General features: G+C 42.1%; 1 protein-coding gene across 1 annotated transcript in view; it reads right to left on the reverse strand.

The window, feature by feature from the left end:
* The window catches only part of LOC145399106 (low affinity immunoglobulin epsilon Fc receptor-like), a 59,614-nt gene that overhangs the window by 11,941 nt on the left and 34,591 nt on the right, over positions 1 to 13,082 (reverse strand). The window contains exon 3 of the mRNA XM_080271851.1: positions 7,455 to 7,563. Coding sequence (XP_080127977.1) covers positions 7,455 to 7,563 — 109 coding nt within the window. The remainder of the gene's footprint in view (positions 1 to 7,454; positions 7,564 to 13,082) is intronic.

Genomic DNA, 13,082 nt, shown 5'->3' on the forward strand with positions numbered 1-13,082 from the left:
ACAATACCAATCATTCTTTCGGTAAATCCATTTTGCCATGGAGCTCTTGGAGCTGTGAACTGCCAAATACAATTTCTGATTCCCAGCGCCGACTTAACCTTCGGGTCGTTCATTATGTTCAACAGTATGGGAGCTGCTCCAACGAAATTAGTTCCGTTGTCGCTTATTAACTTGCCAGGACAAGACCTTCTAGCGGCAAATCTGCGAAAGACATTGAGGAATGTCTCTGAGCTTAGGTCTTCCGCTAACTCTAGATGGACTGCCCTTGTGTAGGCACAAGTAAATAAACAAATGTAAACTTTATGGGGAGTTTCTTCACCCGTAACAGTTATAGCCCCTGTGTAGTCCACTCCTGTTATATGGAAGGGCCGACTTATGTTCACCCTATCCTTCGGTAGGGCTGGTGGTCCTGGGTAGATATAAGGTCGCTGCTCATACCTCCTACAAATGATGCAGTTTTTGAGATATTTTTTAATAACCTGTCTACCCTTAGGAATCCAGTACCTTTCCCGAATTTGGGCTAAGGTCTGCGGTACACCTCCATGGAGAGTGGAATCATGGGCTTCCTTTATAATAAGTTGTACAAAGCATCCACTCTTAGGTAATAAATGGGATGTTTGGTTTGGATGGGCAAGTCAGCCTTTACCAATCGGCCTCGACATCTTATCAGACCTTTTCCGTCTAAGAACAAGCCTAAATTCTTCATCAGCTTATTCCCTTTTCCAATGTCTTGGCCTAAAAGTTTATATATTTCCCCGTAAGAATTTCTTTGTACTCTTTTCAGCCAGTATTCTAGGGGATCTAATTTCTGAAACCCCACCTTCTTATTCAAAAATTCAACAACCAATTTAGTAGTATTTAGAAGTTGTCTTATTGATGAAAATCGGCTGATGTCAATCACTTCTGGCTCAGGTACTACTGGATCCAAGTTCACTACACTAACCTCGGCAATACTGTACTGTTTCTGTTCAGGCCAATCCTTAGTGAGTAACCATTTAGGACCTTTAAACCACAAATTATCTTTGATCAGTCTCCTTACGGTCGAACCTCTCGAGAGCAGATCAGCTGGATTTTGTTTGGAGGACACATGCATGAAATTAAATTTGGAAGACAGCTCTTTAATAGTCTTCACTCTATTACGGACGAAAGGAATTTTACTGTCTTCCTTCCCTATCCAGTAAAGACAAATCTCACTGTCGGTCCATATGTAAATGTCCTCAAATTGAGTATCAAGAGTAATGGTTATATACCTGGCCAATTTAGTTCCTACTTCTATGGAAGCCAATTCCATTTGAGGTAGGGTTCTTTCTTTAATTGGCGCAACTCTGGCTTTGGACATTATAATCTTACTATCCTCTCCTGTTGCGCAATAAGCTACTGCTCCATAGGCCTTTTGAGAAGCATCACAAAATATGTGTAAGTGCGACTTCTCATTACTGTTTATTTTCCTGGGAATACATATGCTTGATGTAGTTTCAAACTCCTTTCTAATCTGTTCCCATTGTTCCACATATGTCTCACCTAATTCAGTATCCCAGTCTAACTTTTCTCGCCAAGCCTCCTGTACTAAACATTTGCCCCTAATAACTATAGGACTGACAAATCCTAATGGGTCAAATAGCTTGGAAACCTGACTTAACAAGGACCTCTTGGTGAGAGTGACATCAGAGAACTTAATTGGTTTCAAACTTATTACATCGGCTGTTGTATCCCAGTTAAGACCTAACACATTTTGAATTTTGGGAATGTCAGAATCTGGATAGTCCTCTTGTATTTTATTCCTCAAAAGCGGTGAATTTGTATTCCAGCTCTGTAACGGCAAATTTGCCTTCCCACATTCGGAATTGGCTACTTCATAAGCCTTTAAGACTTCCGATTCTGTATCAGCAACACCTTGCAAATTATCCATATAAAAAGCCTGCCCTATTTCTGGACATTTGGCATTTTCAAAATGATGCTTTAAAGTGTTGCAAAGTAGGAAAGGACTAGCACAAGAGCCAAAGAGCACCGATCGGAAACAGTAAGTTTTCAATGGACTATCCTCATTTTGAGGATCATGAGGCCAGAGGAATTTTGTAAATTTCCTATCATCATCTCTCAGTCCTATTCTGAGAAAAGCCTTACTAATGTCTGCTGTGTAAGCGTAAGGTTTCTCTCTAAATCTTAGTAACACATTCCCTAACTTTTCTGTTAGTGTAGGTCCAGAGTATAGGCAATCGTTCAAGCTAGCTGATCCCTTGGACGCTTTACTACTACAGTTGAATACTATCCTTATGGGAGTAGTTACTGAATCCTTGCTTACAGCATGATGTGGTAAGTAATGTCCTTCTTTGTGGTTAACAGGGTATTCTACCTCTTCTATAAATTTATTCTTCAATTGATCCTTTATAATATTATCATATAAGGTCAGATGTTCTGGTTTATCTCTCAACTTTCTTAGAAGAGAATTTAACTGAGCTCTAGCTGGTTGGTAATTTGTTAGTAACTCTGAATGGTTAAGTTTCCATGGTAATCCTACCCAATACTGTCCATCCTTAAATTCCACAGACTGATTATACAAGTCCAATGTTATCTTATCTTCAGGGGTTGGTTCCTCAGAGTGTATACCTATACTGTCTAGGTCCCACAGTTTGTGTACAGGTTCAATGTTTTCATCCAACAAGTCATTTATCTGAGTAGGTTCTAATTCTGCACCTATTCTAGCTACCATCAATGACTGTGTGGGGGTAACAAACACTGAGTCTACTAGTTTGGCCTCTCCTTTATCTTGTTTTGGAAAAGGCAACTGACCCATAATAAGGTTACCTCCTGGACTCTTGAACAACTGTACCTTATTCTTTTTGAAAGTCCTATGTAGGAATCTTCCACAATAATCAGAACCAATTATCATTTTTATGGGACCCACAGCATCTGATTCCACATTCCGTTTAGCCAACTTTATCCCTGAGCTTTGCAAATGATCAGAGGTTTCCTTCAATCCCTTTATGTATATACTTGTCTCCATAGTATCAAGCACAGCTGCTGTTATACGGCATTTATATCTGCCTAATTGTATTACAGGTCTAACTAAATCAAAAGACTGAGCTTTCTTAGTTGTTAAGAATCCTGTAATGGCTAGATTTACCTTGCCGATAACTGGTAACTTTAATTTCTTCACAATGTCTGCAGATATGAAAGTTTTCTGAGCACCCGTATCAAACAGGGTACATACCAATTGGTTTCTATTCTCAAACAATACTTTCACATCTGCTATTGGTACTGCAGCTGGCATTACTAATGGAGCATTCCCTTTTGCAATTGTCATATTGACGCTTGCAGGTTTAGGAACCTCAATTTTCATCCTGGGGCATAAAGCACTATGATGATGATCCTTTGCATTTAAAGCAAAGATTTAATTTAGTCTTACAGTCCGCGGCAGTATGTTCGGAGTTCATACAGATTATACAACACCCCAGTTCCTGAAGCTTCCCTACTCTAGAAGCATAATCAGGGTAGTGTTGACAAAATACACTGGAATGTTGTTCACCACAAAAGACACAAACTTTCCTGTCTTTTACCATGGAAGGTTTTATTTCCTTAATAACTTCAGCATGTCTATTCCTTATCTTTAATACCTTATCCTCGGCCTTCGTGGAGCTAAGGAAAGTACCTATCTCTTCTTTAGGCACATACTTAGTCTTCTCTGACTTAACTTTCCCAATCAGTTGGTTAGTGGGTTTTTTCTTTACTTCGGTCTTCTGTTTGACCTCAGTAGTGTTTAATGTTCCTTGCAAATGTTTACAGAGTTGCATCAAGCCTTCCTCTATCTCTTCACAGGAGAAATTATCCTTCTGGTACCTACCATACAAAGCATCCTTGGTTTTCGGTGGTAGCTTGAAGGATACAATTCTTGAAAGCACCCAATCTGATGTCTTAATATCTTCGTAAGTACCTAAGGCCCTTAATTTACAACTTATTGCAATTCTAAATTTTTGCAAGGAATCAAAATCGTGCCTAGGCGTGGGTAATTCTATTAGAGCCCGCAATAAATGATTTATAATTTGTTCCCTGTCTTCGTAATTTTGTCTAAGGATGGTCAAAGCCACTTCATAGTTATTTTCTTCTACTGGTAATTCTTTTATCAGTTGATATGGTGTTCCTTTGACCTGTCCTAACAAATAAGTAAGTTTGGTGACTTTAGGGAGATCTGTTCTATCGTGTACCAAATATTTGAACTGATCCCAGAAGGATTTCCAGTTCTGCTCTCCATCAAATTCCGGAAGCGTTATTTGTGGTAACACAGCTCTACTCCGCTGTGCCACAACTTGTGTTTCCGCGGCAGTGTCAGCTAATTCAGACTCTAGTGTCTTTACTACTGTTAAATATTCTTCTAATTTGTTTTCAAACTTCGTAGTTTCTGACTCTAAGAGTTCTTTATTCTCAGCCTTTACTATAGCCGCTTCTAAAGTTAAGTAACTCTCTTCGTACTTACTCCATCGCTCTTTCAGAATATTTAGGAGACTATTTATTCTCTCCTTGGACAGAGGTATTTGGTCCAACGACTGGTTACAATCATTTATGGCTCTAGTTACCCATCCTGCCTTACTACTAGAAGATTTTTGCAATAAAGAAACAGACATGTTGACGGAGTTCTAATTTAATAATTTAATTATGAATTCCAACCACAATTTTACCTCAACTTAGTAATGATTTGTTTATTTTAAAATTTTGAAGAGGGTAGGGATTAAGTCCTCATTGTACAAATTATCCCCTCTCCCAATTTCGTAATATTCATTACAGCTCAGCTAATTATTTAATTTAATTTTGAGGAGTGTAGGGATTAGGTCTATACCTTTAACCTATTCCCCAGGGTTATTAAACCTCAAGGGTTTTATTTCATCCCCACACTCAATTGCCAAAACACCCATATTCCCAGAGCTCAGAATTTATTACCTCAATACTCCATAGGCCCACCCATAGCTTGTACAGCATAGAGCTCTCCTTTCTTATGTTCTACATAATTTATAAATTTCTGCAGAACCGCTTCCCTACCATGATGGTTCCAATGTATACCATCAGATTTCAACATTGCTTGGAAGGGCTTGGCATTAAAATGTATGAAATCCCTTCCCTTCCTGGCCCGTTGCAAACTTCGGTTCACAGCTCTGCTAACTAATTTATATGTTCCATAACAAACTGGAGAGCCATATGGCAGGTTCCTTGGCTCGAGGAGGGTTATGGCTACTGAGGATTTACAAGAGCCCTCTATGGCTCCTACCACTGCTAAAATATTCTCCACAACTTCATTGACCTCCACATCCTCATGGATATCATTTCCTCCAAGGAAAAGGACCGTACGGTCATGCTCCCAGTCTAGTACGGCATTCAGCCTTTCATCTTCAGAGAAAAAGCTTGCCTTTCCTCCCGGAGCCCTATAGACACGTACGTCCACGTCTTCCACTTCAACCGAATGTGGTAGTAAACTATGCCCCACAAAAGCAACTTTAAACACATTCAGCGCCTCGGCACACATCGGTTTTCCTCACTCGGGGCACCAAAATGTGAAAAATGTAGAGTAATTCTGTTAAACAAATCGGGGCCCTCTTTCTGGGCACCACAATGTGAGAAATGTTTAATGTATCCAAGTCGGTATCCCTACCGGGACACCGCTATGCAAGAATTTTCTGGTAAACAATTCGTAGGTCGTTACTCTTCCCTAAAGTTGTTTAAGTAAATCAAACAAGTCTCAGAGTTAGGTGATACGTAAATTAAATTTAACTCACCTACAATACTATTCTTCTATCTTATCTCTTCGCTAATCCCCCCTTGAATTGGCCAATTCGTAAAGGTTACTTAGCTATATGAAGAGGGAGTGATCGTTAACCGATGACGATGAGGCTGCCTGGTATAGTTGCTTGGGCAAGCAAGCGTCCTTATGGTGTGTATGTACAACGTGCTACCTCCACGAGAGCTAGGAGCAGAGTGCGTGAACGCGGCAATTCTACCTCCCTCATAGAATGGTAGGTTGCCAACTTTTAGTTATTTACAGTACTAAATACAGTCAAATTACATCATGATATGTACAGGGTAAATCTAACAAATTAATCTTAGTTCCACTTAAATTAAAGTTAGACCAATTATTCCCTTTAACTATGTAAATATCTTAATTCCACATCTGCCTTAACAGGGAAATCTTTCCCTGCTTGCCACGTCACCTATCGCGCAGACGCAGCTTAGGTCAGTGGAAAATACCACATAATTACATGTATTTACAATGCATAGTTCTCCACGGGGGTTAAATGCAGTAGCATTTAATTTATCAATAACAAGAATTATTAAGGAGAACGTCGTTTTCTGGGTTATTAAAACCGCTTGAATAATTAACAACAGTCTCTACGTCCTCTGCCTTTAACCAGGGATAAACTATGATAAATTTAGAGAGCGCAACTGCTCTGGGGGAAAATATTTCCCACAAAATGGGTCCATTGATATATTTCTATGGAGGAAATGTTGAGTCAGTGTTTCCTTTCCATAAGCAAATAGGTCCATGAGCAAAATAGGTCCATGGGGGAAAATAGGTCTATGTAGAGAAAATAGGTCGAAGGAGGGAAGGCATGTCCATGAGGAAAATAGTTCACTTTCGGAAATAGGCCTATAGGAAATATAGTTGCATAGGGTAAATAGCTGCATGAAAAGGGTAGGTCCAAGAGAAAAAATAGGTCCATATGAAAAATATCTGAGCAAAAATAAGCCCATGGGAAGAATAGATCCATGGGAAAAATAAATTCATATGGAAAATATCTCCATGAGCAAAACTAGGTTCACGGAAAAATACGTTTATGGGGTAAGACATCTCTAAAGATGAAAATGTATCCATGGAGGAAAATGGGTCTAAAGAGAAAAACAGTTCCTTAGGTAAAATTGGTCTATGGGTGGAACAGGTTCATGGTAAAAATAGGTTCATGAGGAAAGTAGGTCTATGGGAAGAAAACATTCATGGGAAAAGAATAGGCATATATGGAAAACATCAGGAGCAAAAGTAGCACCATGGGGAGAACAGATTCATAGGATATGTCTAAGTGGGAAAATAGGTCCATGGGAAAAATAGGTAAGTGGAGGATGATGGGTCAAAAGGGAAAATAGGTCCATGGGAGGTCATCTGCCAATGAGTCAACAGGAACCTGGTAGAAATTAAGTGGGAGAGGGTTTGAAACCCACGGGGTTTAGCCGGAGACGCGATTATGTGCTGGGCTGAAGAAAATCGTCTGGTACTTGCTTAGAATAAATATAGTACACTGAAGGGGGTGGATTACACATACCTTTACCTTTACAAAATTCATAACTAGTACTGGGCACTAAAAGTATTAAAACTGGTGCATCAAAGAAGATCAAGTGAGACTCGCTGCATATGTGAAAGATGGTGTCCACACCCATCACGTGTCCACTTTCCCCTGCTCCCACCCTCTACAACTCACTTGGTGAAGGTCACTGGCTCTCTGTCCACCCATACGAAGTAGCCTTCTACATTCAGGTCGTTCAGCCCAGTCCATACGTCCATCTCATTCTTCAGGCCTGCCAGCACACCTGTGGGCACAGTGGTGGGTTGTCATCACAACATACAGCTTCACTTTGCAACACTTACCTTTATTGTGCATGTGATATTTAGGTGTGTGTGAAAAGACAGAAATAATCATAATAATAATAACCGCATGAAAGTTTGCAACAATCCCCTGTGACTAATACAAATCTTGTACGAAACATAAACTGTGTGTGATAAGGCCAGTGTGTGAGTCACGACATTGACCAAAACCCACTTTTGCCCATTGGTCTATTGAAAACAACCATTAGACCACTCGACTTGCCGTCGTAACAGTACTCATATTGCACATTAATCTTTTGTACTGAGCTGATGCAACTGTTAGTAGCTGACAGAGAAATACTATGTGAAGATAATGGAGACTGAAAAATTAAGAGACCGAATGAAAGTCAGATGCTTGTAAGAAGAAAAGATATGAGACAGATTAGGTGCAAGGATGGGTAAAAGGGTCGTTACTTAACGGATTCAGAAATGCTTAAAGTTCTTCGTCAAGTCTCAACTTCCAGGATGCAGTAGCAGGCAAGACGTGAGTATCCTGATACAAGAACAAGACAAAAGAAAGGTCTGATAGCCTCACCCACCCCTGCATTACTGTAAGGGAAAGAATTATTTACAGGGAAGACGAAGAGGCGAACCACTGGGGTTCCACCCTCTATAAACTCTGGTTCAGGTGAAGATGTATCACTGTGTAAAACTTCGGGTACCTTCGTAAAAACTATGGCATTATCCCGCAGTGGGGGGGGGGGATATCTGGATGATCCCTTTCTGCCTAAAATGCCGACTGTGGTGAACATATCTACCAGTTTGCAAAATTTCGTTTTCCTAGTTAACCTTTATAATGGCTTTGCCAGGACCCCTGGGAGCCGCATCCTCCCTCATGAGAGGTAACCTTCGATGGTTCCTCCCTTCCCAAAACGTGGCTGGTGTAAATATCCATCAATATGCAAAATTTCGTGTTCTTAGTTTTTTTTTTTTTATTATGTGACCGACTCTGGGCATAGGCTTGACAGCCTGCTCTCAAGGCCCAGTAGTCCTCCAACATACCATACACCTCTCTACATGTCACCACTTGAGCCATGCATAATGACTGTCCAAGACCACCAGCTGGCTCTCGTTGGCTCCACTACGCTTATAATATGGCGCCAGTAAAGTTATTATTATTCTGCAAGAAACACATATTCCTAAGTAAAAAAACTAGTCGTTCCTAACAGTTTTATGTGGGACACCCTGGGACAGCCGCCCTCATAAGCACTGGCCCTCGGGGGTTCCACTCAACCTAAAACCTGGCTCCGGGATAACTCTTCCTTTGTGAAAAATTTCGTATTCCTAGTACTCCTTCCATAAGGCCTGGTCCCCATTCTTCAAGAAGTACAGTAAATCAGTGAGTAGGTGAGGGAGGAAGGGAGGGAGTGTGTGGCACAGTTAGGGACAAGCACTGTATTTGGTCGTCCCTATGGGTGCACCAAAAATATTAGGTACTGGTAAATGATAGAAGGGTAAATGCAAAGGTACATGCGACAGTGTGGCTCAGAAGTTGACAGACTGATTGGTGATAAATTTCTGGCAGCAATTATCAGACTTAAGATCATTTCAGCATTATTCTTTTTCAGGAGGGCCAAGGTTAGGTAAGGCTAGGGTTGGTTATCCTGTTAAGGTTACCCGAAAACAAAGTAGACAGGATCATCCTGGGAAGATACAGCTTAACCCGCGGCGTCCCGTCGACGTACTTCCACGTCCTCACGTTTTGTCACTGCCAATCCCATTGACGTACTTCAACGTCCTGCAAGTGCAAGGTTCATAATTTCCACAATTTTCACAATTCGCGTGAGATTTTCGATTCGCCCACGTACCCAAGCCTCCCCTACCTGCTGCCAGGCAGGCAGTGTCCCAGACCCCGCGTGACCCGCGCTCGCCCTTGTCTCGGTCACTCACCTGTTAGCAGTGACCCAGGTCAGACATGGAGCGGAAAGGTCTCTCAGACGACGAAATTGCATCCGCCCTTGAAGCCTTCACTGGAGATAGTGATTCTCCACTTGACGATGATGTGGTGGATCGCGATTACGTCCAGCCAGAGGAAGAAATAACAAGCAGTGATGAAGAGGTTCCTTCGCCCAGGAAAAAGCGGTATGTGACATACCGTAAGGCAAGGGAAGGCCAGCCTGCTCCCCAACCACGTGCACGGCTATCTCTCCATCCCGAATCTGATGAGGACGAGGATGAGGACGATGAGGATGACGGCGGCTTAGGACGTGATATCGCCTCGTGGTTGGGTAAAGAAAAAATATCACCCCGAGGATCAGAAGGTGGGGCGAGAAGACATATCAGGTATGGTGCAAGTCTTTTGTCTGGGGAAGTGGAAAGTGGTGTGGTGGGAGTGCTGGGTGAAAGGGAAAGTGGTGTGGCGGGAGCGCGGGGTGAAAGGGAAAGTGGTGTGGCGGGAGTGCGGGGTGAAAGGGAAAGTGGTGTGAGGGAGGCAGCACGAGCACGTGGTGCACGTAGGCCTAGGGTAGAGGAGGTAGAGCCACTCCCCAGCATGTCTTTCGCCCCACAATATTCCCAAACTTCCTCCCCACAGCCCCAGGATGTGGGGAAAGGAAGGAAAGGGAAGGGAAAGGGTAAAGGAAAAGGGAGAGGGAAGAGAAGTGCGAGTGATGAAAGGCGCCGCTCTCCACCTCCCCACCCTCCCCCACCACCCTCACCTCCCCACCCTGACGAAGGGGACGATGGGGACGTGGCTGGAGACGGTGGTGTCTTGTGGAACTGGGAAGATGGGAGTAATTTTACTCCCATCATTCACCCTTTCACTGAGGAGTGGCGGTCTGGTTGCACGGCTCCAGGTGTGCATGCGGGTTCCTCTAGGGTGGATTTTTTCCACTTGTTTTTTGGGGAGGCGTTTGTGGGGTGCATAGTGGAACAGACCAATATATTTTCATGAACACAGCGCCGTGAAAGTGAACGTTTGGGAACCACGAGCAGGCATTCCCAACAATATGACTATCCCGTGACAATTTCAGAGATGTTCTTATTTTTTGCCCTGGTTCTCTTGGGTGTGGTACGAAAAAACCAAATTCCTGCCTGCTGGACAACTGACCCAATGATCCTCACACCTTTCTTTGGAAAGGTGATGAGTCGTAACAGATTTCAGCATATTCTCGGCCGCCTCCACTTTTTTGATGCAGAAGATCCAGCCAATGCAAATAACACATAAAATGAGGAGAATTAGGCTGGTATTTGATTATTTACGGGAAATGTTCCGCTCCTCATTTTATCCTTACAGAGACCTCGTCATAGACGAGAGTCTTGTGTTGTGGAGAGGCAATATTTCCTTTCGGCCGTACATACCCAGCAAGAGACACAGTTTCGGGTTCAAGATCTTTGTTATGTGTGACTGTAAGACTGGTTATGTGCAAGACATAGTCTTGTACACGGGCGTGCAGACAGATATAACAGAAGATCGTAGTATAGGACTCTCTGGGGCCGTGGTGAAGACAGTGATAGAGGAGTACCTTCATCATGGTCATGTGTTGTACCTGGACAACTGGTACACTAGCCCTCTTCTCGCTAGGTTCCTCCACCAACACGACACCGGAGTCTGTGGTACAGTCAAGAGAAACCGTTGCCACATGGTCAAGATAGGGAGGAAACTTGACAAGAACGAGGTGGTTTTCTTCCAGGCCAATAACATCCTTGCCACCCTGTGGAACCACAACAGGGAAGTTTGCCTCCTATCAACTGTTCACAGCCCCCTGGTGCACCGCACAGACTCCGTGGATCACCGTAGCAAGAGGAGGCACAATGTCTGGAAACCCAAGTCTGTACTGGACTATAATCTGAACATGAGGCAAGTGGATCAGTCAGACTCGATGATTTCCAGTGTTGACTGTGCCAGGACCACGATGAAGTGGTACAAAAAGCTCTTTTTCCACTTGCTCGACATCACGGTCCTGAACGCACACTACCTGCACGCCATGACCACCGGAGTATCCAAGACCTTTGAGGGGTTTGTGAGGGAGCTGGCACGTGAAATAATCGCCAAGCATGCCCAGGACAGACCCACACACCGCACCTGCACCCCCATGGCTGCCCAGACTCACCTACGCCTCGCGGGACGCCACAATCCTAGCACAATCCCTTCCGACCCAAACCGTCATAAACCCCAGTGCCGCTGCCATGTATGCAAGCACTCGACAGTCAGACCATCCACTCAGAGAAAAGACACAAGGTACGAGTGTGTCGAGTGCAATGTTGCGTTGTGCCTTCAGCCATGTTTCAAAGAGTACCATAAATTCCTACACTACTAAAACTGTGTGGGATGGCGATATGACGCTCATTATAATGGTAAGACCAGTCAGTAGGTGCTAAGTCATATATAAAGTTGAAACGGGTGTAATGTTTTCAGGAAAGTAATGTATAAGTTGAGAAATAGTGTAAGTTGAAAGAAGTGATATCAAAACTACACCCACTGTGTAAATCTGCGAAAATATGACGCTCAGTATAACACTCTGGTCAGTAAATATGTGATAGCAAGAATATAAAGTGGAAACGGGTGTAATGTTAGCATGAATGTAACGTATAAGTTGAAAAATAGTGTAAGTTGTAATAATTGATGTCACGAGTACACCCACTGTGTAAATTTGCGAAAATATTACGCTCAGTACAACATTCTGGTCGGTAAGTATGTGATAGGAATTATATAAAGTGGAAAAGGTTGTAATGTTAGTAGTAAGGTAATTTATAAGTTAAATACTAGTGTAAGATGAAACAAATGATATCGCGATAACACTCACTGTGTAAGTACGCGATAATATGACGCTCAGTAGAATCGTAAGGTCTGAAATTATGTGATATCAATTATATCAAGTGTAAACATGTGCAATGTTAGTGGAGAATTATTATATAAGTACAAAAATAGGTTGTAAGTTGAAATAGTAGTCATAGCGACTTCACCGTCTGTGTTATTATGCGCTATTATTACGCTAAATATTTACGAAAGGCCTGAAACTATCTCAAAACAGTTCTCAAAAGTGGAAAAGTGTATAATGTTATTAGGAAAGTATTATGTAAGTAGAAAAAACACAATACGAGTTGAAACAACAGTCACAGTGAGTTCACTCACTACGTAAATAAGCGCTAACATTACGCTAAATGTTATCGAAAGGCCTGTGAATACGTAAAAACAGTTCAATAAAATGTAAAATGGTATAATATTATTGTAGATGTATTATGTAAGTAGAAAAATTGATATGTATCATGATTCAGGAATGTTAGCGATTCATCGTGACCAGTCTGCCCGATTTTGCTCGTTTCGCACGATGGTACAATGCTTATTTCAGCTCTATTTTTGTATAAAATCCAATTTACTCTTGTATCACATGTTTTTATGTTTGTAATAAATACATATCTACTTACTTTCATTGGTTTTCCAGACTTATAATACCATAGAAAACGTTAGAGGCTCAGACCACCTACAGAGAACACAGTACCAGGTGTGACGAAGGTATACCAG

Source organism: Coenobita brevimanus, chromosome 47, assembly GCF_032717465.1.
Source record: "Coenobita brevimanus isolate Jiangsu-jjx chromosome 47, ASM3271746v2, whole genome shotgun sequence".
NCBI lineage: Eukaryota > Metazoa > Arthropoda > Malacostraca > Decapoda > Coenobitidae > Coenobita > Coenobita brevimanus.